General features: G+C 39.8%; 1 protein-coding gene across 1 annotated transcript; it reads left to right on the top strand.

Annotated features, from left to right (window-relative positions):
• Positions 1-5,569: 5,569 nt before the first annotated feature.
• On the top strand, positions 5,570-22,877 carry c14h21orf91 (chromosome 14 C21orf91 homolog). The gene is made up of 5 exons (XM_034606909.1): positions 5,570-5,721; positions 7,865-7,995; positions 16,679-17,170; positions 18,233-18,295; positions 20,333-22,877. Exons 2-5 carry the CDS (start codon positions 7,869-7,871, stop codon positions 20,503-20,505), a joined length of 855 nt encoding a protein of 284 aa, XP_034462800.1. The 5' UTR covers positions 5,570-5,721; positions 7,865-7,868; the 3' UTR covers positions 20,506-22,877.
• Positions 22,878-22,925: the final 48 nt, after the last annotated feature.

Here is a 22,925-nt window from a genome sequence, read left to right as displayed (position 1 = left end):
AATGATTCCTCCATCAGTGCCAGGAAGTTCAGAAGTGTTTTCATCAGTATCTTGTATAATGTATCAGTGTCTTTGTTTAAACTTGTGAAATCAATGTCTAGCTTCATTAATGGGGACAACTTATTTTCATTTTATGTGCCAACTTGCAGAGACTGGCTTCAAATTTGTTTCACCATGCACTCGTTAATATTTGTAATCTTTTGTGACGAGTCGGTCAACTGCTTTCCAGTCTGCATCACTTCTTAAAGTTTTGGACAACACTAGTTTTGTCATCTGTTCCTCTCATAAGTCTTGTGGCTGTGTAACATCGTGTCATTTTCAGAAATATGGGAATGAGTCCTCTTTTTGACTGAATCTATGGCTCTTTTTGAGAAATATCCATGATATCTCAGCCCACTGTAAACCTGTGGTGTACATGTATCTCTAGAGTTAACCACTGCAATGTACAGACATGAGTCATTTCCTCTACTCCCCTCTCCAGTTCTCTTGAATCAGAGTTCAGCTGGCACCTCACACTGTAAAATGATGGATGAAGTCAGTCCCTACCATCACATGAGTCATAGGCGCTCAGGAGAAGGAAACCAGCCGGGGGGGCCCTGACTCCTTTATGCTGAGGAGGAGCCCAACATGGCATCCCCTCCAGCTCTGAGATGAAGCTCTGATTGTAGTAGTAGTAGTTAGGATCATTTTCATTCCTTAAAAAATGTATATTAGTTTATTTCAGTCAGTAATAGAAAATATAGGTCTGTCAGTTTTCTGGGGGCATATTTGACATTCAAAGATTCAAATATCCATCACAGTCCAGTAAGGTAATATCTTTTGTAATAGGGGATGGCTATGAACTCACTGACTATAAGTGTTGTTAATTTTAACCTCAAACTAAGTCAGCTAGTTTGACAACGAGAAATAATATGTTTTCTAAATCAATCTCAAACTAGGAATTCTTGTTTTCTGGCTTCTCTGTTCCAGTAACATCTACACACTGAGGAGGGAAGTAAATAAGTTCACTGAGGCACTGCACTTCAGAACAGTTCTGAGGTTCCTTGTATTTCACTTGAGTTTTTCCATTTTATGCTCAACTACATTTCAGAAATATTGCAGTTCTTATGGGATACATTTTTAAGGAGTATCTACATAATTGTATACACATTATTCCAGTTCTAGTAAAAAGTAGTTAAAAAAAACATTGGTATGATTACATTAAATCTTGTTTTTAGCATTATAACATACACATATTGCAGTTGTAAGCAGACTTAAGTGTATTTTGTAACTGTAACCCATCGTATAATTTTAGCAGCCATAAGTGGATGTTGGTGTACAAACAGACAATAAATGACAATGTAGTAAAAAAAACTACTTTAATATATAAGATTAAAAATAGGTTGCAAGACACTGGCAACCTGTCCAGGGTGTAGCCAGCCTCAAGTCCACTGTCAGCTGGGATTTGGGCTATGGCTCCTTCTGTGACCCTCAAAGCGATACAGATATGGATGGATGGATGTATGGATGGATGAGTAGATGTATGGAAGGATGAATGGGTACATGGAAGTTCATAAGATGGAGTTGTTGATAATTGTTGAGTACTCTCCATCATTCTCTCCTACAATCTCTTACAAGGGTTGAGCAGTGATGAGGTCTAAACTGTAAGATTATCTTAATCTAAAAAAAGCAATAATTTAACTGACCTAATAACCATTAGAGCTTTCTTCTCAATGTTGCAGCATCAAACATGTTATAAAAAATATCTATATTGGAAAAAACCCTCAGTTTTTATACATTACCAACACAGTCCATTGCTAGACCAGATCAGTGATCGATGAGTGTCTCAAAGATTTCTTCCTTCCTTCTTGTCAGACAAGGTGTCTGGTTTCCCCTTTGTTTGATTATGATAGGGCCTTTTCAGTTTGGCTGAGTCATAGCTCACTGCTCCGTCAGGCAAATGACATAGAACAACCACCGAACATTTACAGAGGTGATACAAGGCCCTTATCAAGATTATGAGTATAGTATTAAATACACTGTTAATGGCTCTGAGCTCTAAAATGAAAAATCAAAGTATATATTTCAGAGCAAATGTGTCTTTTTCGTTCCCTAACCCCCTTTACTCATCTCGGTTTCATTTGCAGATGATCTGAAAGCAAAACGAACTGCCACACAGTAACATCTGTTCTCCACTCTGTGACTGGATGTCGAGAGAATCGAGCTCATGCTCATGAGTGCTGTTTTTCTACCCACTCTTTCCTCCCTCTCCCCTGTTGTTAACCTCGCAGAACTTGCTGGACAAGATCTGAGCCTGTGTCTCTCAAGATGTTAGGCAAGCAGCAACATGTGCACGGCCTCGGGGTTAAAATATGTATGTGGGCACACTCAACATTGACGAAGTAGCCTGTAAGATTTACGGTTAACTGAAGGTGAACATACCATTTGACATGTCACAGAAAGTAGATGATTGAACAGAAATGAAGGGCAGCTAGATTAAGTTCATTAAGTAGAGGAAAACATTTGATATTATTATTATACTGTAGATTTAGAGACGAGTTTACCCAGCCCATAACCGATTACTCATCGCATTTTTTTTTCTAATTGCCCTTTGGTCGAAGTTCATGAAGAGGGAAAAGTAGTTTCCTGACAGTAGTCTCCGTGTTAAGTCTGACAACTAAAACTGGACGTGTTGAGGTTAAAATCCACAGTGAGAGAAAAGAATCTGTACAGCAGAAACAAGCCTCTGTCACCAGACAATAACCAGTGTGTAGAGCCACTGTGTCAACATGTGTCCCTGCTGTTTGTTAATGGAGCAGCTTGGGGACATGTCTGGATTTGTTTTCAGGTGACATCACTCTTGGAAAACTTGATTCCATTCCTTTGAAATCAATTGACGTGATCGCGATTACAAATGAAGGTTGATCTGTAGACGCAACATTGTGTAATATGATGTTGTCCAGGTTTATAGCCACAAGTAAGCACTAGCACTCGAACCGAGGTGTGATTTGTTTGTGAGTTCTGTTGGCAGTATGACTTCTGAATGTCGTTTTACTGCTCAGACGTCCAGACTCCCATTAGCGTATTTATTAGTTAGTACATAGCTGCAAATTCTTTTGATAGCATCTTAATTCTGGCAGCCCGCACACACAAGGCCTCTGTGTAACTGAGCAATTAAAACACACAATGAAAGAGGCTGTACAGCTGCCAAGGCAAAGGGCCTGTCTGGCATATTGTGGACAGGAGGCCTGACAAGCATCTCGGTTTGTGCTCACTGCTCCAGGACGTACAGCAGGCAGATGGAGTGCACAACATTTAGAGTGTGTAGCCTGTGGGGCATCGCAGTATTGTGTAGTTTATTTTCATAGAAGGCTGTACTGTTGTTAGCATGTTGAGGTGGATCCAATGCACAGAGAAAGAGATAATTAATTATCTTTGTGACAAACCTTTAAACAAACAGGTTTATTTTAGGTCTATAATCATTGTTATGAGTCCTTATGTTTATGAAACATTACAGCAGTTTTGGTAGCAGTTGTACTACTGCTCTTTGGCCAGGAGGTGGCGCAAAGTCTTTGTAAGTGCTGAGTGTTTGTCCAGGGGATTGTTGTTACCAAGTTACATACAGCTCTGAGTATTATGATGACAGACCAGATTTAAAAAACAATCATCAGTTGCATTTTTTTTCTTTTTTGGGTAAATTAACAACAAAAAACGTTATTAAAATATGTAAAATCATGAGAGGAGCCATTTCTCTTTGCATGTCCAAACATTCACGAAAAACTGAAAAAGCACAGTTGCAGAATGGTCTTATTGTCTGTTAGACTGCCCTAATACACAACAGCACATGACACAGAACATAAACAATATTCACGGAATAAACACAACTGTATAAAACTGTACCTGACTTGTGAGTAATGACGCCCACAGCCATACCAGAGCTTATGGCTGTGCAATTTACATGACAGTTGCTCAGTGGTTTGCATAAGTTCCACAGTGCCTGACAAAAATGGCCTCACTGTTAAATACTGACAGATTCCTGAATGGAGCTTGTGTGATATGAGTGCATACAGATGCTTTTACTTTCAAATAATATTGATGCCCGAATTAGACTGCCTCTCGCTTATCATTAGAATATGTCATTTTTAGTTTATAATACAGGAAATATGACATGTAAAAATAAAAATGTAAAACCTGTGTTCCCTATGTGTTGTCACTTGAGCCAGGAGAGTCAGCATAAATCCTTATTGGATGGATGACAACCTCTGACAATGTCCCACATGTAGTACTGCCTTTGTGAAGTGTATGAACCGCTTTGACGTTTATCTGTGTTAGCATAACAGACCTTTGATGGCCAGTATTTGACAGAGTAACAGATCCCAGAAGGCACAGATAGGCCTGCATCAGGGCCACAAGTGATGAGATCGCTGTTTGATTCAGAAATATTGTACAAAAAGATCACAGACATCAGCCGTCATTACCGTTACAAATATTATAGATTGTGTTTTGTTAATGAATAGAATGGTGTGCGATGATGGGGCTGGTGAGTGGGGATGGGGAGCTGCGACCCCACTCCTACAAATACCACTACTGGTAAAAGTAAACTGAACTTGCAAGACTAGTTGTTTAAATAAATGTAGTTATTTTAAGAATTTCTGTTAATCATTTCAAAACTCTTGACCCCCCCTGAGGACATTTTGCTGCTCACAATTATCTTTGGCTTAAGTTATAAATCAATTTCTTTTTTGAAGATTTGTACAGTTTCTCCAAACACCACCTTACCCGTTGGGGAAAAGGGAGCAATAAACTCCTAGAAGACAAGAAGATCTTCTGCTGGGCTCATTGTCCTCTCAGTGTTTTCTTCAGAGTATAGAATTTGATCATAGAGACGCATTTCAGATATTGCATAGACTCATTTTGAGCCAATCAAGTTTTGTTTTGGATCATTTATCTAAAGAATCTAATCAGTTGACACAAATAAAGATGAGTGGAGGGAGACAGACAAGGGAGCATTGTATGATCTTAAATAAGACAAGACCACGGCTATTTCTCAGGAGCTTAATCTAAGAAGTATGAGCAAATCTCACAACGATCCTAAAATGAGCTCAGTTATGTATTGGAGAGACAAAGTAGAGAACTTACTTTGAATGTTGATTTCCTCTATTTCTCCTAAACCCATTAATGGCGGTTCCTCTCGGGCTTTCCCGGGAATCCCCCACGTGTGGTTCCAAGTACAACAATGACAGCCGGTGGCTTCATGTGTTATGTAAACCAAAGACAAACTGTTACCGCTGCTTGTTGTGTAGCTATAAATTAATTTAGTTAAACCCAATTAACTTCCCTTTGCTTCTGATGTGGAAATGTTTTGATGACGCCAGGAGGACTTACTTCGGTTTAATGTAGGGGTGGTCACGCGGCTACTAACATCACAAGTGGATTTTTTAACGAAATTAACTAATTAAAACGAAATAATTTAGTGTATTTAAATATAATAAATAACTTGTACTGTTTTCTGTGTCTGATCGGGGGCGGGGTGTTGAACATTTGGACCGCGGCTGGTTGTGCGCACCCCTCAGATGCGGCAGTGGTTCAGTCGGCTGAGCGGCTCACAGCCTCCTGTAGCTTCTCTCCGGACTCACGGGGACGCGCAGCGCTGTGAGCTGTGTGTGCGCCCACCGAGGCGAAGGAGACCCGAGGAGTCCGCGCTGAACGAGAAGCTGTTCCACGGAACTCTCCACCACAAAGGTGAGCTCCGTCAGAAGTGCTGTCCTCAAACATGGTGTTGCGCCGTCCTCCTGTTACACACCTCGGGGTTTATCGGCGTCAAATAACGGTCACGAATCCGCCAGAGCAGTCGGAGGAGGATGCCACTCTCCTGCTAGCTTAACTTCTTGTTAGCAGGCGTTTGTTGACCGGAATACAGTTGAGTAGTTTCTATATTAAAGGCTGCACGCGAACTCGTTAGTTAGCATTAAGTATATGGATGTAGGTGTACTTCAAAGTGCTCACAGGCGAAGCAGCATTCAACAGGCCTGAAGGCATTTGAACTGCGGACAATGAGAAATATACGCAGTGGCGAAGGTTAACTACACTTGTGAATCCAACAGAGGGACGTTTTCCACCCTGTGTTCATTACCACTGGTTATTCCCCTGAGCCACCGTCTAGTTGTTGATAGTATACCCAGCCCCGTGTCATAGTGTCTTTACTCTGATCTCTTAGATATCCTGTACGGACAATAACACCCAGTTACGTACAGTTAAAGAACTCCCTCCATTGTTGTGGTTTCATGTTCTCAAAAACATGAGCAGTAGGAAACCTTCCTTTGTTGTCGGTGCCACAGCGGAGCGTGTCAAGGTGTTATGTTTGTGAAACCTAGTTGCACTTAAAAACCCTTTTTTCTTCTTCAACTAACTTTGACCTCTTAAAGTTGGAGGACAGAAATTGTCGACCTTAAATTTCCGATGGAAACAGTGAGGCCTTAGGATCCCTAGTTTCACAAATGCAATTGACAGCATTGTAGATGCAGTGTTGCATATTCTGATTCGTGATAGAAAAAGATGAATGATTCAGACTGGACATTGTCATACTGACACTAATATAAGTGTTTACTGGGGGAAGCTACATCTGAGCAGTCTCTGTCAGGTGTGGATGTTAAACAGTTGATCAAATGCTTTTCCTACAGCTGGTTTTTTAAATCGTCATCTAATCAGGCCGTCTCATTGGGATTTTCAATCTCATTTTCAAAAGAGACCCGCAGACATTCAAAATGAGCAAATAAATGCAAAAAATCAAAGAGTTAATAAAAAAAAAAAGCAACACAATAGGGAACTAATTACAATAATCATGGAAAATATCAGATAACAAAGATTTAAAATCACCAAGGGATTTAAGTAAGACTGCAGTTGTAATTTTGCAGCTCATTCCATTTAAAAGGGGCCGAATACCTGAACCCAGTTCTGCAAACATTAGTGTGAACATAGGGGAAATCTAAGGTCATGTAGTTACTGGATCGTGTACTGTAGTGACTAGTTTTAAATTAGTGAGAAGAAGTAAGGTGGTTTGGAAGCTTGAAGACTTTTATGAAAGAATAACGCAAGATGACAGTTTCGTCTTGACTGTAAGGATGTTCATCTAATTGAATGATACAGAGAACGACGATGAGTACGAAATTTGTCATAAAATGTAATGCACTGGGATACTCAGGGTTTAACTGCTGATGTGTTGTTGAGGCAGCATGACAATATGGACATTTTAAATGTGAATCCCTTCTGCGTGTTCATGTCATTTTACACAATTCATACACCAATTTTAAATGTGAGTCCAGTCTTGAAATATATTCTAACTGTTTTAAGATATGACTGCAGATTTTTCAATTATTGCTTATAAACTCAGATGATGTCAGATCTTGTTTAAAATCTTGATAGGCTTGTTGCCACAATGATCAGAAGCAGTCTATCCTGTTCAATCTACATTTAGCTGCTCATGGGGTAATGTATCCATAACATCACTGACTGAAAACATAGAGAGGACACTGACAACTGAATGGTCACAATTGATACCCACAACATCCAAATCTTAATTTGAGCCAGGGACCTCTCTCCCACCTTGTTTCCTGTCTGCCTCTTCTCTGTCTCTCCCTCCAGTTAAGGAGAAAATGTCAAAAATTTAAATAAATCTCTAAAGATGGGACACTGCCATGTCTCATTTACTGTTTTATGTACCAAAGACAGTATGAACCCCTACCCCCAACTGGCACCAGCAAAGCTGCATTTTTAATAAGTGTATTTGAAAGTATGACCTAATTAGCAAAGCAGATCTTGGTGGTTGTGTATGCTCATGTTATTTAGCCGTGTTCTCTTTTTCACTGGTTGTTTTTTTCCCCTGAAGCACCATGGATGAAGAGCAGCAGTTTGTGAACATCGATCTGAACGATGACAATATCTGCAGCGTCTGCAAGATAGAGACAGAGACGGGGACCTTATCTTTCTGCCATGTCTGCTTTGAACTCAGCATTGAAGGTATGAAACAGCGTCTGGGGTACATGTTGTTCGTTTGCTCACTTGAGTGAAGATAAAAGTGGTGAGGAGGAAAAAAACTTGCTCTTTTTAACTACTGTATGAACGTGCCATGCTTTTAACTCCTGAATATGCACACACACACACACATTCCACATATTCACTGATGTCTGTCTGTTGGGATTCAGAGTTAATATCTGTCTTCACCCCCAGCAGTTCATTACCTTCACATTGAAGCAATATTCAGTGGATAGATCAGTACTGGTATCTGGATCACAGAGTAAATCACATCTGCAAAAACATCCATTCCTTTTTGATCATCACTTCCCATCATGGCAAATGTGCGCTCTCACTGGGAGCTGTAACAGAGCCCAGGAGCCGTTTAGAATTGTGGATGTCTCAATCGACTGCTGCCTACAAACACATCTTTTATCCTCTCCTGTACAACGTAAAACATGTATGTGCAGGGGTAATGGGCCTGTCGGACCAAAGCCCTCGCTGCAGCAGGCCACTGTGATTCGACTGTTTGATGTTCCACTCCAACTCAAGAGCGTGTGTTTGAAGTTTTTCATCTCTTAATTAATGGGTGGCCTATTTGAAGAAGAATGGGAAATCAGAAGGGGCTGGATATGCCTCTTATTCACCACTTGTCTCATAGATATAAAGGCTATTTTCTGTGAGTGTGCACATGTTATTGGCGTATGATTGTGTGAGATCTCCAAGAGGAGTATCTCGTTCGGTTGACAGCAGGAAATAAAAGCACGTGCATGAAAACTCAGGTCTTATTCTATAATGGTTTAAAGGAACTGAGTGGGTGGATATTTTTTTACAACTTTGTTAAGAGTTTTGAGCCCTACTCTCAGTCAGACAAGCATTGTTAGAACAGTGCTTACTAATAAGTTGTATACGTAAGTGCATGCAGGCTCATTAATCCTTATTCAGCTGAAAAACTATCATGTAAATGTTAGAAAGCTGCAGCCTTGGTTTGCTGAGTTGTACATAGAGTATATAAGAAACCTAAATATACCCTCATCCTGCTCATTAAAAACTAACAGCCTCAGTAAAGCATTGATCTGTATAATAATGTATCATGTAGTACGACTTAGTTTGACTTGTTTACACATTGCTTCCCCCAGCAGCCGGATGCTGCACATACAGTTTTCTGGGTCCATGTATAATTTTCCCTTTGCTATATCTTCCTATAGTATTTATATATTCAGTCAAAATTTTGAGGAAAATATTGACATGCCACAAAGGCGGCGGTTGCTCCATTTAATGCTTCCGCCATGATGCTATGTTCAGGTAGGACACAATCAGCTCGTTGGGCATTTACGTAAGTGTCCCCAAAGCTTTTCTCAGACAAGCCTTCATACTGCATCAGTAGAGTCATGTGCTTCTCGGGGTTGACATATCCTATGTGGCAATAAAGTGGAGGTTATGTAACTGTGGGGTCTGGGGGGGGAAAGAGGGTGCGGGGGTGGTCGCAGACGAGCATGTGTAGCTGATGCGGCTGAGCGTTTCATTTGTGGGAGGGGAGCCTGCTAAGCTGCATGTGCCTACATTAGGCTTGATGAACCTCGGGCCAAGCCGTGTGGCGGCTGACTGCTCATGCAGACTTTATTGCTGCAACACTCATTCAATCTTTGCCATCCTCCATTAAATGAGAAGAGAGAAGCAGTCCAATCACCACACAGGCAGAATACAACAAATATAAAGTGGAAGGATGATCTCCTGTTGCACACAACACAGACACACATAACCTCCCAGTGTCTTTCTGTTCTAAACCATGTCATGCTCTCTCAAAGGTAAACTCCTGCCACTGAATATTCATGGCCTTTGCGCTATGCTGGTTTTGAATATTTATCAGATGCAATTGTGGTAGAATTGCTTCTTGTTTTTTAAACAAGGAGAATATATTGCAATGCACATATTATGGCTGCGTCTTGCATAATGGCCCTTTGTCTTTATTTCTGTCTGCATGATTTGAATTTAAACTAAATTATCAAGTAAATAGGTTAAAACTGTCATCACTGATTCTGAATTTTCATGTGTGACCTTGTATGCCTTTGCATTAAAATGGTTCTCTACTGTTTTAGACACATGGCTGAATTAGCCTGTTTTTAATCTAGAGTGTGGAACAAGCTCAAGGTTATCAAGTTGCTATAGTCGAATGCAACTCGATAGTTGCTTTTATTTGACTAGCTCACCACTAATTGCAGTCTTCTTTCAAACTCCACTCTTCCAGTCTGCACACCTGCAAACGCAACCTTAGCTCAACCCTCATGACATCAGGGTGTTTGTCCAAATCTTGCTTCATAGACTCATTTTACACCTGGCATTAACACATGTTTCATATCCAGATTGTATCTAGATGTGATTTTCAATTGATTACATTCATACCTGGTATTAATGTTTCTCCAGTTTCCACATTGATCATTCTGCCCTGCTCATATTACATCTTCATCTTGTTTGTGCAGCTCCACAAAACAGCAGACATAAAGAAAGAGAATAGAACAAGATGGTCGCCATTTGCGAAGCTTTGTTATTGTGTTTTCTTGCTTTTCGGTTGGGCTCATCTTCGCTGCACCCACAGGTGTCCTGAATAACAGGAGGTCTGGTGGATTGACAATGCATTTGCATTGACACTTGTGTTCAGTGTTATCACAGTGTGACCACAAATGTACTTTGGTAGATTGAGTCACCATCTGTCCTCAATGCATCTTGGGGGCATTCATGCCTTTACTTATATGTAGCTCTATTGCTCTATAAGACTGCAATCTGATCCCCCAAAACAAATTTTAATGCCAGGACGAGGTGTGATAATTGAACAAATGTTTTTAGGTAATAATCATGACGAGTAAACTATAGTTCATATTTTGAATTAGTGGAGTGCCTCTTTAAAGTGTCTTTCTTTTTTCGAACCTCTGTTTGTAGGTCTACATGAAGTGGGGATGTTCTAACTTGTCCATTTTTGTGTTGACTGCTTACGCACACTGTGTAGAGTTAGGCAGTTATTGTACATATCTCAACTGAAACACCAACAAGCTCCACTAATAATATAAAATATCCTTCATATATCATAGATTATACTTATGTATGTGCTTGGAGCCAGATATACATGTTGACTGTGTGCAGAGTTGTAGTTTCAGCCCACAGTACCAACAGAAGTAGAAGAGAAGGCTTTTTGAAACCGGATAAACATTCAGGATGTGCAGCCTTTGTTGTCCTTCCAAGTGGTTGTTTCCTGAGGAAACGGCTTTGGCCTGTGTATGTGCTGGTTTCTTCACAAAGCATTAAATACTGTAGAAATGTGCCTGTTTATATATTGCTCAACATCTGCCTAACAGGGGATTTCTCACATTCAGAGCTTGCTTTTCGTTTCTTTTTCTTCCCACACCATCTGAGCTTTGTGCTGGTTATACAGCCTTGAGCGTCAAAACAGTTCAGCAGATAAAAAGAGGGCTACTGCAGTCCCACAACTACAGATAAGTCTGTAAAGTAGCTAAGAGAACTTGACCTCCTTTCCAAACAAGGCTTGGGAGTCCAGAAATTGTATCACTGACAAAAATGTGTGTGTGTGTGTGTATGCACATTTATATGCTCTATACTTTCTTTTGTTGGATATATGATTCAAATTAGAGTTGGTCACACATACTACACCTGATGTGCAAAAGTCTTATTAAGGAATTATTGACACCCCCCCCCCCCCCCCCCCCCCCCCCCCCTTTAAAATTAGGTTATTATCTATATATACTCATGTCAGTCAAAACACCAATGAAGTCAGTGTGTTTACAGAACCATATAGTAAACTAGCTGGTACAGTTAGGTTTAGGTCCTGGTCTCTTTGAAGTATTCAAAGCACCAACATTTTATTTTATTATTTATCAATATTAAGTGTCTAATTTCATCAGACTTAAATGTTTGGATGTTGCTACTCAGTGAAGAATAATTTAATATCAGGACTGTAACTGTTAGTGAGCTGGCCTCATTGGATGTGATGAGTTGTGCTTTGTTAAACGAATAAGTGATGTGGAGCTATAGTGAGAAAGTACTGTGACCTTTAGCCTCTCACACGTTCCTCCATTGGTCTTTTGGCCGTCTCCTTGTCAGACAAGACGTGTGCTGAGCGGCACGGTTCAGTAAAACCTCCTTTATCTGTTACGTAATGCAGACTGAATATTTGCTGAGGCTTGATGATGTACTCAGCTGTGTTTGGAGGGAAAAAAACAGAAAGTTCCTACAGCCAGAGACTGGAATGATGCAGTTGCAGCTGATTGTGGTTGCTCTACAGAGACTATTGTAAACAGCTCATTCATTGTGAGTGAACTCTCCACCCTGGGATGTATAGAGAGGCCCAATCATGCTGCTGCGTGTGGAAGGCTCGGTAGCTGTTCAATTGAACACAGTCAAATCCCTGAGATTTTCTGTACCTACTGTATGGTCCACACTGCTGAACCCCCCCTGCTTTTTATGTGCAACTTGAACAGCCTCTTTTTCACAGTTGTCAGTCGTCATTAGCCCAGTATATATAAATAAGTAGCCTCATGGAGTTTATTCATTATTGTATTCAGCCTTAAAATAATTTACTTTTTCACTACAGTTTTGTAAAGTTCTACACTAACTCAACTACACAGTCTGAACAACTGAATGTGATATCTGGCCAATGTTAGCCACTAGTTTTCTTACCAGAGTGACATGCAGGGTGGTAATGTCAGACAGCAGCCACTGCAGAGGAGAGGAGTATATCTCTGTTACAGTTCAGTTTACCATACCACACATACCTGCCCTGGAGGACACACCAGGGAAGAAAAGTGTGACTTATACATGAATGTTTGCTTTCAATAATGTTAAAATAAAGTTGTTCTACCTGGAAAAGGAATGATAACATAGCTGTATTTATAAAATAGTATTTTGTCCAAACACTCAAGCTCATGAAATGCTTTGCAGAATATCAATTATTTTCAAAGTAAGCGCACTAAAACAAGCACATACTGTATATTTGTCAGTTCTAAATTGCAGAATAAATTGTTTTTGTTCACAACAGAGTTATTCATAAATGGCTGGGTAGTTATGCTTGAACTCCATAAAAGATTATTATCATTGTAATTAGAATTATTCATTATGTTTTTCACAATAATTAAGAACAAACACAGTAGTTATCCTATGCTGTCTGTCATTATAAAATGACTGACTTGTTATTCTTTTTGGAATGATTTAGAGAAAGCAAATAAGAGAATGATATTTTTATAACAAGCAGACTCTACATGGCTATCAAAGATCGTTGCCTTTTTTTGACAGTATTTTTCTCCTGTGTGTGGTGTACGATTCTCTTTTTCTGATCCAGTTGCTCATTCCTCCTTTTATTATTCTAAACATGTTTCAGAATTGCCTGCAACTGCATGGGTCCATCGACGTTACAGATGTGAGAATTTACTAAATGAATCTCAGGAGTTTTTAATCTGTGTTGGCTGTGTCTCTACTGTGCCAGTGCCGTCAGGTTCTTTTACTTTAACAAAGGAAAACTGAATAGTGTAATTCTTCCAGGCTGTAGCAGATAGTGACTGGTGTGTTGTACTTTTCAACTCTATAAAAAGGCAGCTAATCTGAAGGTTGTGGAGGGTCTGCGGAGTTCAACAGCTGGTTTTGAATTCACTTCTTGCTGAGTTGATCATGTGAGCTTTATGTTAGTGTCCAACTTGGCCCGTGCAGCTGCCAACAACATATTGCTCTAAGCTTTATCATGCTGATCTGTTGGACACCTTACCAGCGTTGACCTCTGTCCCACTTGACACTGGTACCATTTCTCAACTGTCAGCTCAAAAGTGTGCAACAAACAGTCCTGACACTCGCATGCTGTTCAGAGCAAAACCACAAGTCTGCAGATAGCCGCACAAGGGATGATAAAAGCATGTTACTTTGTTCACCACACTTTATAGTAAAGCACAGCAGTGTGTGTGTGTATTATGATCTGGTACATAAATCAAATTTTAAACTTTAGGCAGAGCTTTTTCCGTGATGGCAAAACCAAGTTGGCAAAGAGGATGTTTGAGTAAAACCTGGAAAACTGTGACCACTAAATAGAGAGCAGGACTAGTTGGAACAGAGAGATGTCTTGTCTCACCCTGTGGATTTGTATGGCGTCCTATTGGGAGAGTTCTCTGTATTGTGTTACCATAAATAATTATCCAACCTAAAAGTCATGAATGTGTCTCTGAGTTATGTTGCTCCTCTAGTTCTGAAGATTTCTGAGCCTGAATTCTCAGATTTCCCTTGGGACTAAAACTTTTTTGTTGGCTGTTCCACACCTTTAAAATATTTCATTTCACCTCAAATAAGAGATTTTACTGATCCTGGTTAGATTTCAGATTTTTAGAAGCATAGTTTGAACATAGCATCAGGAGTATTATTTCTTGTTTCAGTTCATTCAGGCTACTTTTCTCTGGTTTGACTGAGGATCTGGGGCTCCTGTTTCTATTGGTGTATAATTATTCATATTTGCTCTCAGGAATATATTAAAAATGTTTCTGTCAGACCTCCACTTGTGTCTATCCTGTGTCTTTGTAAGTTGTATCACTGAATGGCAGGATCCTACTCCTAGTCTCCCTCCTTAGAAAGGGCAGGAGAGAACACGCTCACTGGTTGTCAGCGTTGCTGTGCTCAATGTCTCTCGTTGAGACTGCTGAACAATGTGGATTCACCACCAGTGAATGGTGTGTGTGCCTGCACTTACGTATGTGTGCAGCCATGAAAGGCAGTAGTGCTAAGCTGCTTAGCTGTGAGTGAGGTCTTTGGCTGGCGGTGCACTGCCCTGGTTGTGGGCCAATGATTTTCCTGCTAGGCAAGTGGTAGCCAGTGTGTTTTTTGTGGTGGTCTAAAGACGGAGACTGATCGGATTATAAAACGACTGTTTGATAAGCAGGAAGCTCCTGCAGCTACTAGTAAGGCATTTCATTGGCTATTCATTAGGCAGTATGCACACACAGAAGTCGTACAGCAAAGTTGAACTGAGAACAGACATGACATGCCAAGGCAATTTTTATTATTTAGCTAAAAATAATGAGTTTGCACGAACAGGCTTTACAATCAACATACAGCATCCTCTTTTCTAACACCCCCAATTAGATAAAGGAAATAACTCTTTAACTCTCCCATGAGCAATTTTGTTTTAGTGATGCTTGCAGGAGCAAAGCCAGTGTTTTAATATACTTCCTGCACAGTAAAGAAGAGAGCTGCGGTACACAGCAGAAACAGAAAATCTTTACAGATTAATGGTTAAACTTTCCTTTCCTCTTGTCCTATTAATGCGGCATTTACATTCAAAATTATGTTTCGATTTTATTAATATTTTGTCAGAAATTAAGTCTATAATAATAATCATCATTTTTTTCCAGTAAATTACTGTTTACACTTTAACCGATTGTTGAATCTTTGAAACTGCAACAAAGAAAATAGTCTAGCATTTGTGTGTTTCCTGTATTTTTCAGGACCTGTCGGCCACAGTTTGTCAAATCAGCTGTTACAGCCCTTCAAAGAAATCAGCAGAACTCCACTTTGTGTGGTGTGTATGTGTGTCGGTAAGCTTAAGTATATCCTGTAGACCACACTAATTGTTAGGCTTTGTGTATGTACTGTGGTCAGGTGGTGTTGGGTGGATGACGTTAGGACCAGACCATGTTGTCAATGTGCTGAAAGAGGCGTTTGAGGTAAACCTACCTAAGTGAGCTCTTATATCTAGATGAACAACGGTGACTAATCTCCTCACCTCAGGTTCCAACATGTACGTCCGTCTGATGAGAAATGTCTGCTGTGAAACCTAAACCCCTGTTCAGCACACTCTCACTTCAGTCCCATTGGCTGTCTGTCATACACACTTTTTACTCTCATCCTCTTTTCACCTTCAGTTTCCCTTTTGTTTATCAAGCTCTGACCCACTTTAGCTTGTTTTAATTTTGGTCCACTTGCTCTGTGTTCATTTTGTCTGTCCAGGCTAAATTGGTAACAGTGTGACCAGTTTTGACTGGATCCAGGAAGCATCTCCACTTCCAAGGAATGTCATCATAATTATATAACATCAGCCCAAGTACTGAAGATGCTTTTTCAGTTTCCCCTTTTAAATGAGAAGGGTTGTTTTGTTTTTGGGACCAAGGTTCATCCTCTGTTGAATTGGGAATACTTGTACCCTGTGTCTGTGCTTACAGTAGATAAACAAAAGACAAAGTGGCCACTTTTTTACAAACTGTGTTAATTATATATTATGTTGTTTGAGTTGTACAGGTTAGTTAGAAATGATTGTAATTGAAATAAATGTGAACAGAGACAACTCTGTGCACCTTCTCCCCTTGTTGCTCAGTAAAAATATGATTTATGTGTTTGTGTTGAGACTGGGATGATGTATTATCCACCCACTGTCTCAACACTACTGGCTAATCCACTCCACACTAAGCAGCTTTCACAGAGAGATTGCGATAAATCAATCTGCCAGTTTTATTGAGCTTTCATTCTAATTTACATTTATTTGCTGTGGCAAGGTCAATTGGTCAGCTGTTGAGATCACTGCTTAATTTTCTGTCATCTATTTTAGGTACTTTTATGTGGATTAGGAATCCTGGATCTTTGTGTCCACTGTATGTTTGCTCTTATGCCTTTGACAGTATTGACGTACTGCTTTTTGTCTGTGTGAATGCAGGTGTCTGCTCTGCCACCTTGTTACATTCAAAGTCCCTGCGTGGCCACAGAGACTGCTTTGAGAAATGTCATCTCATCGCCAACCAGAAGCTGTCACGTTCCAAGGTCTCCCGAAGTGCCTACGAGGGCATGAAGCTGGCCCTCAGCCAGAAACTGAACCGCATCATCCAGTACGCCCAGAACAAAGACTCTGTCTCCTCCAACGGCCTCAGCAGACGAGGGACCAAGCTTCTTTGTTACAGCCAGCAGAGTGACTGTAAGCTGCTGCCACAGTCAGATGCCCAGGTCCCCCGCTACACGCCTTGCTGGGACATGGGCAAAGCAACGGGGCTGCCTGATTACACCATGGGGATGTTGGAGTGCCACACAGTGGAGGAGCTTGGGCTCCTACAGGAGTCACAACCTAAGGTTTGGACCAGCGACGGCAGGAGAGGCCAGCATGGGCGCAACCCGCCATCAGGAGGGGGCCACCAGGGCCCGCGCAGAGCTGAACGTGAGCACATTTAAGATGAATTGTCTTTTCGCTTGATAGGGACAGTGAAGACGGACAGAAACCAGTGGTTGGATATAGGAAGAAGCTAAAGCAGGTGCTAAAGCTGTTTGGTTGTTAAGATGGGTTGAGACTGTTAAGTGAAAATTAGTTAAGAAAAAAGGAAACTTTAAACACATTACAAACTATTCACAAACTTTTAACATGCCCCTAATATTTCAATATATATTGACCCTGGATCATAACAGTAGTTGAACATTATGATGTTCTGGACCTTTGCTTGAGCAAATTTTCTCTATCTGAACCTCTCTGAATTTTAATTGGAAATCCCTGGTATGCACAATACAAGCACAGAAATGGATAAATACTCTGTCTGATCTCTCCTGAGATTTCTAAAGCCTGAGAGCAGTTGCTCATTAAAAGGCAGCAGACAAAACAGTTACACAACACCAGGAGATACATTTTACCTGGTCTATCCTTTATCTTCCTTTTGCGGTATCTCCAGAGAGAAGCAAATTTTCCTATAACCTTGAGATATGTCGTTGGCTGTCTCATGTCTCATCACTACTAAAGCTGCTTAGGACTACAGATCCTGCAGGAATGTGAGAGAGCCTTCCAAACTATACTTGTAAATTCTTTGCTTTCAAAATAAAAGATGACAGGCATCTCACAGGTATGCAGTTTGCATTCATTTGTGTGTAAATCTACTTTAGCTTGTCATAAACCAACAGCGCTCACTGCTCTGAATATCTTAAACCTGCACATATACATGAGTAAATCATTTTAGATGTTTGATGATTATGTAATCATCAGGTTTCCTATTGCTTTGTTAATAGCTGGTTAGAGTCAGTGCCAGTCTGTGATGATGCTGTTCTGCTCGTAAACAGCTTGAAATGCTCTTGCAGCTCCTCCGTGTAATAACACATTTCTTGACATTGCTTAAAATATAAAGTAACAATAATAAAGTAACTTGTGGCTAAATCGTCACTATACAGTCTTTACCTCTCATAGAAATCATTTTTTTTACCTCTCATACAAATACATTTTTTTCTCCCCTTCTTCTAGTGATCAAAATGAGTGTAGACGAGCTCCATCAGCTGAATTCCCAGCTACTGATGCAGATTCAAAGTAAGTGAAGTATACTGGCATTCATCACACAGTCTTAACGAGTCCAACACGTTCAAATATCAATATTCTCAATTAAAAAAAATGTAATTGCCGTGTTCTGTAAGTCTCATCTCTATTAAATCTCCAAATGAAAGCTGCATTAGTGAAGAGTGTTTTGACTCACCGCACACAGTCTGAGTGTGAGCTCACAGATTCAGAACATCAGACTCCATAATGCAGGGACAAATTCACACTGGAAGTCTTCTGGTCAACACATTATGTCCTTCCATGTGATCAGCTGTGTTGAATCGTGCACTCTGCTTGCTCATGCACACCCTACCTGCCTGCTGACTCTATTATTCATCAGGCAAGCCCATTGTTTGCTACTAGGGCTGGAAAAACGTAATCAACATCATCTATTAGGTATATACGTGATTTGCGCAACGTTAGTCGACGCGTCGTAGGGAAGGCGGCTGCGCCTGATCAAGCATGGATCCATCTGAAGAGCAAGCTGAAGCAGAACAAATCGCCCATGATCATCTAAAGCGTAGGTCACCAATATGCGTACCGCGGTCTGGAGCTGGACCCAGACGCCATTCTATACGGACTCAGATCTAATTTTAGATTTTGACGGAGCGTTTCTATTTTTAACCTGCGCAACTTTTATCACATTTACAGTAGTCTTATTTTAACCTGTGCTGCTTTTCACGTCTTTACGGTAGAAAATCCTGGCAGCTGACGGTAGAGTTTACTTCTCTCACTGAGAGAAAGTGGGAAGAAAGATAAAAGTTAAAGCTGTTGAGTTCTTAATATTTGTTTAGATTGTTTATATGTGTAATGTAGTTATATATTAAGGAAAAGAAGAAATTCCTGTTCCTGTTAAAAAGTTCAGTGTAACTTCAGTTCAAAGTTTCAGCGAAATTGCACTAATTTTACCCTAAGAAGATTTTTTGATAGACTGCTAAACTTGAATTTACACAGTGTTGATATTCCTCCAGAAAGTAACTTGAATTTTACTTTGGTTTTCATTTTTGTTTGTTTGTTTGTTTGACTGCTTAATGTAGATTGATATATTCATTCTACTTTAATGGAACTAATTTTATTTTGGAGAGATTTGTATGGGACTGTAAAAGGCAGAATAGCCGTTCTGACTGGGCTATTTTTTGTTGTGGAATAAGGACTTGCAGTGCATACTTTGTTATCGTCATATTTGTATTTAAGAGAAGATGATTAAATAAATATAAATGAAAAAAGTTCTAAATTAAAAAAAATTATATTAATCGAGTAATAAAAATAATCGTTAGATTAATTGAAAAAAATGTATTGTTATGTTGGTCGATTAAACGAAAAAGCAATTGTTAGATTAAACGATAAAAGAATAATTGATAGGTGCTGCCCTATACAACAACATACAACAGCTATGCTAGAAACATTTTATTTTATCAACAGAAGTTTTATTTTTATCTCACTAAGGTCCTGGGTAGCTCATGTACTATTTCCATCATGGAATGTCGTTCTGAGAGGGTTGGCACACGACGTCCCAGTCATTTGAGTCTTTCAGTGTGAGTGATCAGATGAGTCAAATGGTCATTCTGGCCAGTATCAAGAGAGACATCAGATCAGTGTCTACTGGGTGCCTGGTCTGCAACATTCTTATTCAGCCTTCAGGAGATGTCAGTCTCACATATTTTTATTACTTTAGTCAGAACATATGGGGAGGTTGTTTCTCATTAAACATAATTTAGTGTGGGCCAGACAAGCCCAAGATTGTACTTGTTATACTGGTAGTTTTTCCATGACCATAACCTTGTATAAATTAGACCTTGAGTAAAGCTGTCAGATTTATTTTTTTCTTTTTTGTGTATGAGCGCTCTGTTCCTGTCGTGTTGTCTTTGCCCTCTGCTCCTTCAGTAATCACTAGTATTGATTTTTCTTTGTCATGTTTGTTTCTCTTATGTGTGTCTCCAGTTCGTACCATTTGTTTGGCTGTGTATAAGTTGACCTTATGTGAGAAGGAAAATGCTGAATCCCATTTTCTGCCTCTCTGTCTCCCCACAGAGGTCTTCGAGGAGCTGACTGTGGCCGTGCAACAGAAAGACTCGCTGGCGTCAGAGCTGCATGTGCGGCACATTGCCATCGAGCAGCTCTTTAAGAACTGTGCCAAACTGCCCTGGCTGCAAATTAGCAGAGCCGGTGTCAAGGCCAGCAGCAGCAGCGGCCCCGTGGAGTGAGGTGGAAAACATGATACTTGTATTTCTGCTGCTGGGAGGAAGCTGACAGACGCGTCAGCATGCTGGTTGCAGTGAGGCTGGAAATTCCTTTATGTATACTGAGTGACTGCTATGACACTTTGGTGACACTGAGCTGTGAGCTCTGCATTCGAGCAACATTAAGGGATGGGTTGACAAGGCCTATGTTTTCATGGTTGCAGTGATGATACAAGGATTAATGGTGGGGTGCAGTTTGTTGCTGGACTTGCAGCTGAACATCACCTAACTAAGAGTACCTTTGATGTATGTTGACACCAGGTGGGGCTCAGAGTCCTGGCTACAGCACATGATCAGAAAATGTCCTTACATGGTCTTTAAAGAATAACTTTCAAGGATTTTATCTTTTCAAACAAAAAAAAGGTTTGTCTACATAATTTTACATTGACATTTTATGTTGGTTTTACTTTCTTTTGATAAGTTGGATGTCAACCATTTCAGTTTTCATTTAATGTCAGCACTGTGAAACACTCCTTCAAATGTTATCTGGTGGCTTTCTGCAGAAGTAGCCGGTCAGAAGTGAGCTACAGTATTTTGTAACGAGGCGTGGGTGAATACTTGAAGCACATTAGGTTGATGGTTTCCATCACATTAACCATCAGCTACTGCCAGCTGTAGTGTTTAATTCCTAGTCTTTTGTAAAGCAAAATTTAGCAATATCATGGCTGAAAACATGAGTTCTCTTCCAACTGCCAAAGTTGTCATGATAGTTTATTAAAAGTGGTCCTCTGAAATGTTATATAGATCAGGTAGGTTGGTAGAGAACTTCATCTGCTGGAGAAAATGCTCATGATTATACATAAGAAAGATGAAATGTCTTTCTTTTGAATTATAGAAGTATTCTAAAAAAAAATGCAACACAGAAATGTCAGCAACTCAAATCAAGTAACATTGGAAAAGAGCAGGAATAAGACAACACCCAAAAGTACCCTAAAGCATCAGTGCAACAAAAACACATCAGAGTCATATTAACTTGACTAGCTGAGCAGGTTTCTGACTGTGGGGTTTTCAATATTTTGGGAGTGTCCATGAACTAATAATGTCAAGCAGCACATAGAAATATCAGTTAACATACCCTCCCCACATCTCAAAGATAGGAGGTATTTTTTTATTTTATCAAACCTATTATTGCTGGTGATATTTACTTGACATTTAGTGCAGAGCTGCTTGTTGTCTGTGGTATAGCTGTTAAGCACAAGTCATGTCTGGCTTTACACTGAAAAAGCACTAGTGAAAGAGGAAGCTATTGAGAGAGAGAAACCCAGCTGACAAACCAAAGTCTGTATTTGTGGTGTTTCGCGTGTGAATTTTAAGCTTTGAATAATTGATCATATTATAAGAGAAAGATGCAATACCAAACTGTGTGATAATGAACTGTAGGTTTTAGTCTAAAAGGTGTGGATGTGGAACCGATTTGTTCTCACGTACACAATGTGTGCATTTTATGATTTGATTTATTAATCTTGTTGAGTATTTTCATATTCAGTGTTCTCATTTGTTGCCCTCTCTCCTACATTGAAGGAATCCCAGCTGAGGTCACAGCAATACAGAAAGGACAGTTTGGTCTCCTGTGCCTCCGCAAGTCTATTATTTTTTAACAAAAGGGGACACAAAAGGACGTAGGGATGGTTTTAACAACCTGAAGTTCTGCTTACAGTAGTTTATTATTCAGGAATCCTATGCAAGACAGACACAATTAAATCAGAAGCCTTATTAAGTAGAAACTATGATAAAGACTATTGGTTATCTGAGTTTTCCTCAGAGGAGGTCAGAGCTACCGGTGTATAATAAGCTGGAGGTAAAACAAGATTTTAAACAGGTTGATAATTAGAAGAACTCAGCTATGTCAGTATATCTCTTTGCGCTCTCTTTGTAAGAGATTAAATGTATTTGAGCCCTTTAGGGTTTCAAGTTAAACATTTTTGCTCCATTTTAAATTTCAGTTTTGGTTTTACTTTGATAACTGTTGTAATTGGTGTGTTTGAGAAGTCTTCAGTTGTGTGTTTTCGGTTTGTGCTTTGAATATGAATGCTGTGTGTTTTCTTTTTTACTGTGGAAACATGCCTTGGCCTGTGCCTCTGTTTTTTCATGATCTTTTACTGGAAATGTAAAAATACCTGTCTGACTTTCACCTCCTTCTTTTTGGACTCACTTGACTTTTTTTGATCTTTTGTTTTTCTAATGTTGAACAAGGCTTTTTTAATTTGTGTTGTGTGATGTTTTATATTCTATTTATTGTGTGCGTGTTCTTGGACATTACACAGGCTGTGTGATTTGTGCTTAAGCGACTTTGTATTTTTTGTAAAGATATTCCAATAAAATGAAATTATTTTTACGACATGCTCAGATATGATGGTATTTTCCAAATAGTGGAATGGAAAAAG

This window comes from Hippoglossus hippoglossus, chromosome 14 (genome assembly GCF_009819705.1).
Source record: "Hippoglossus hippoglossus isolate fHipHip1 chromosome 14, fHipHip1.pri, whole genome shotgun sequence".
In the NCBI taxonomy this organism is placed as follows: Eukaryota; Metazoa; Chordata; class Actinopteri; order Pleuronectiformes; family Pleuronectidae; genus Hippoglossus; species Hippoglossus hippoglossus.
Note: the sequence above shows the minus strand (reverse complement) of the source record. Positions and strands in the feature narration are given on the sequence as shown.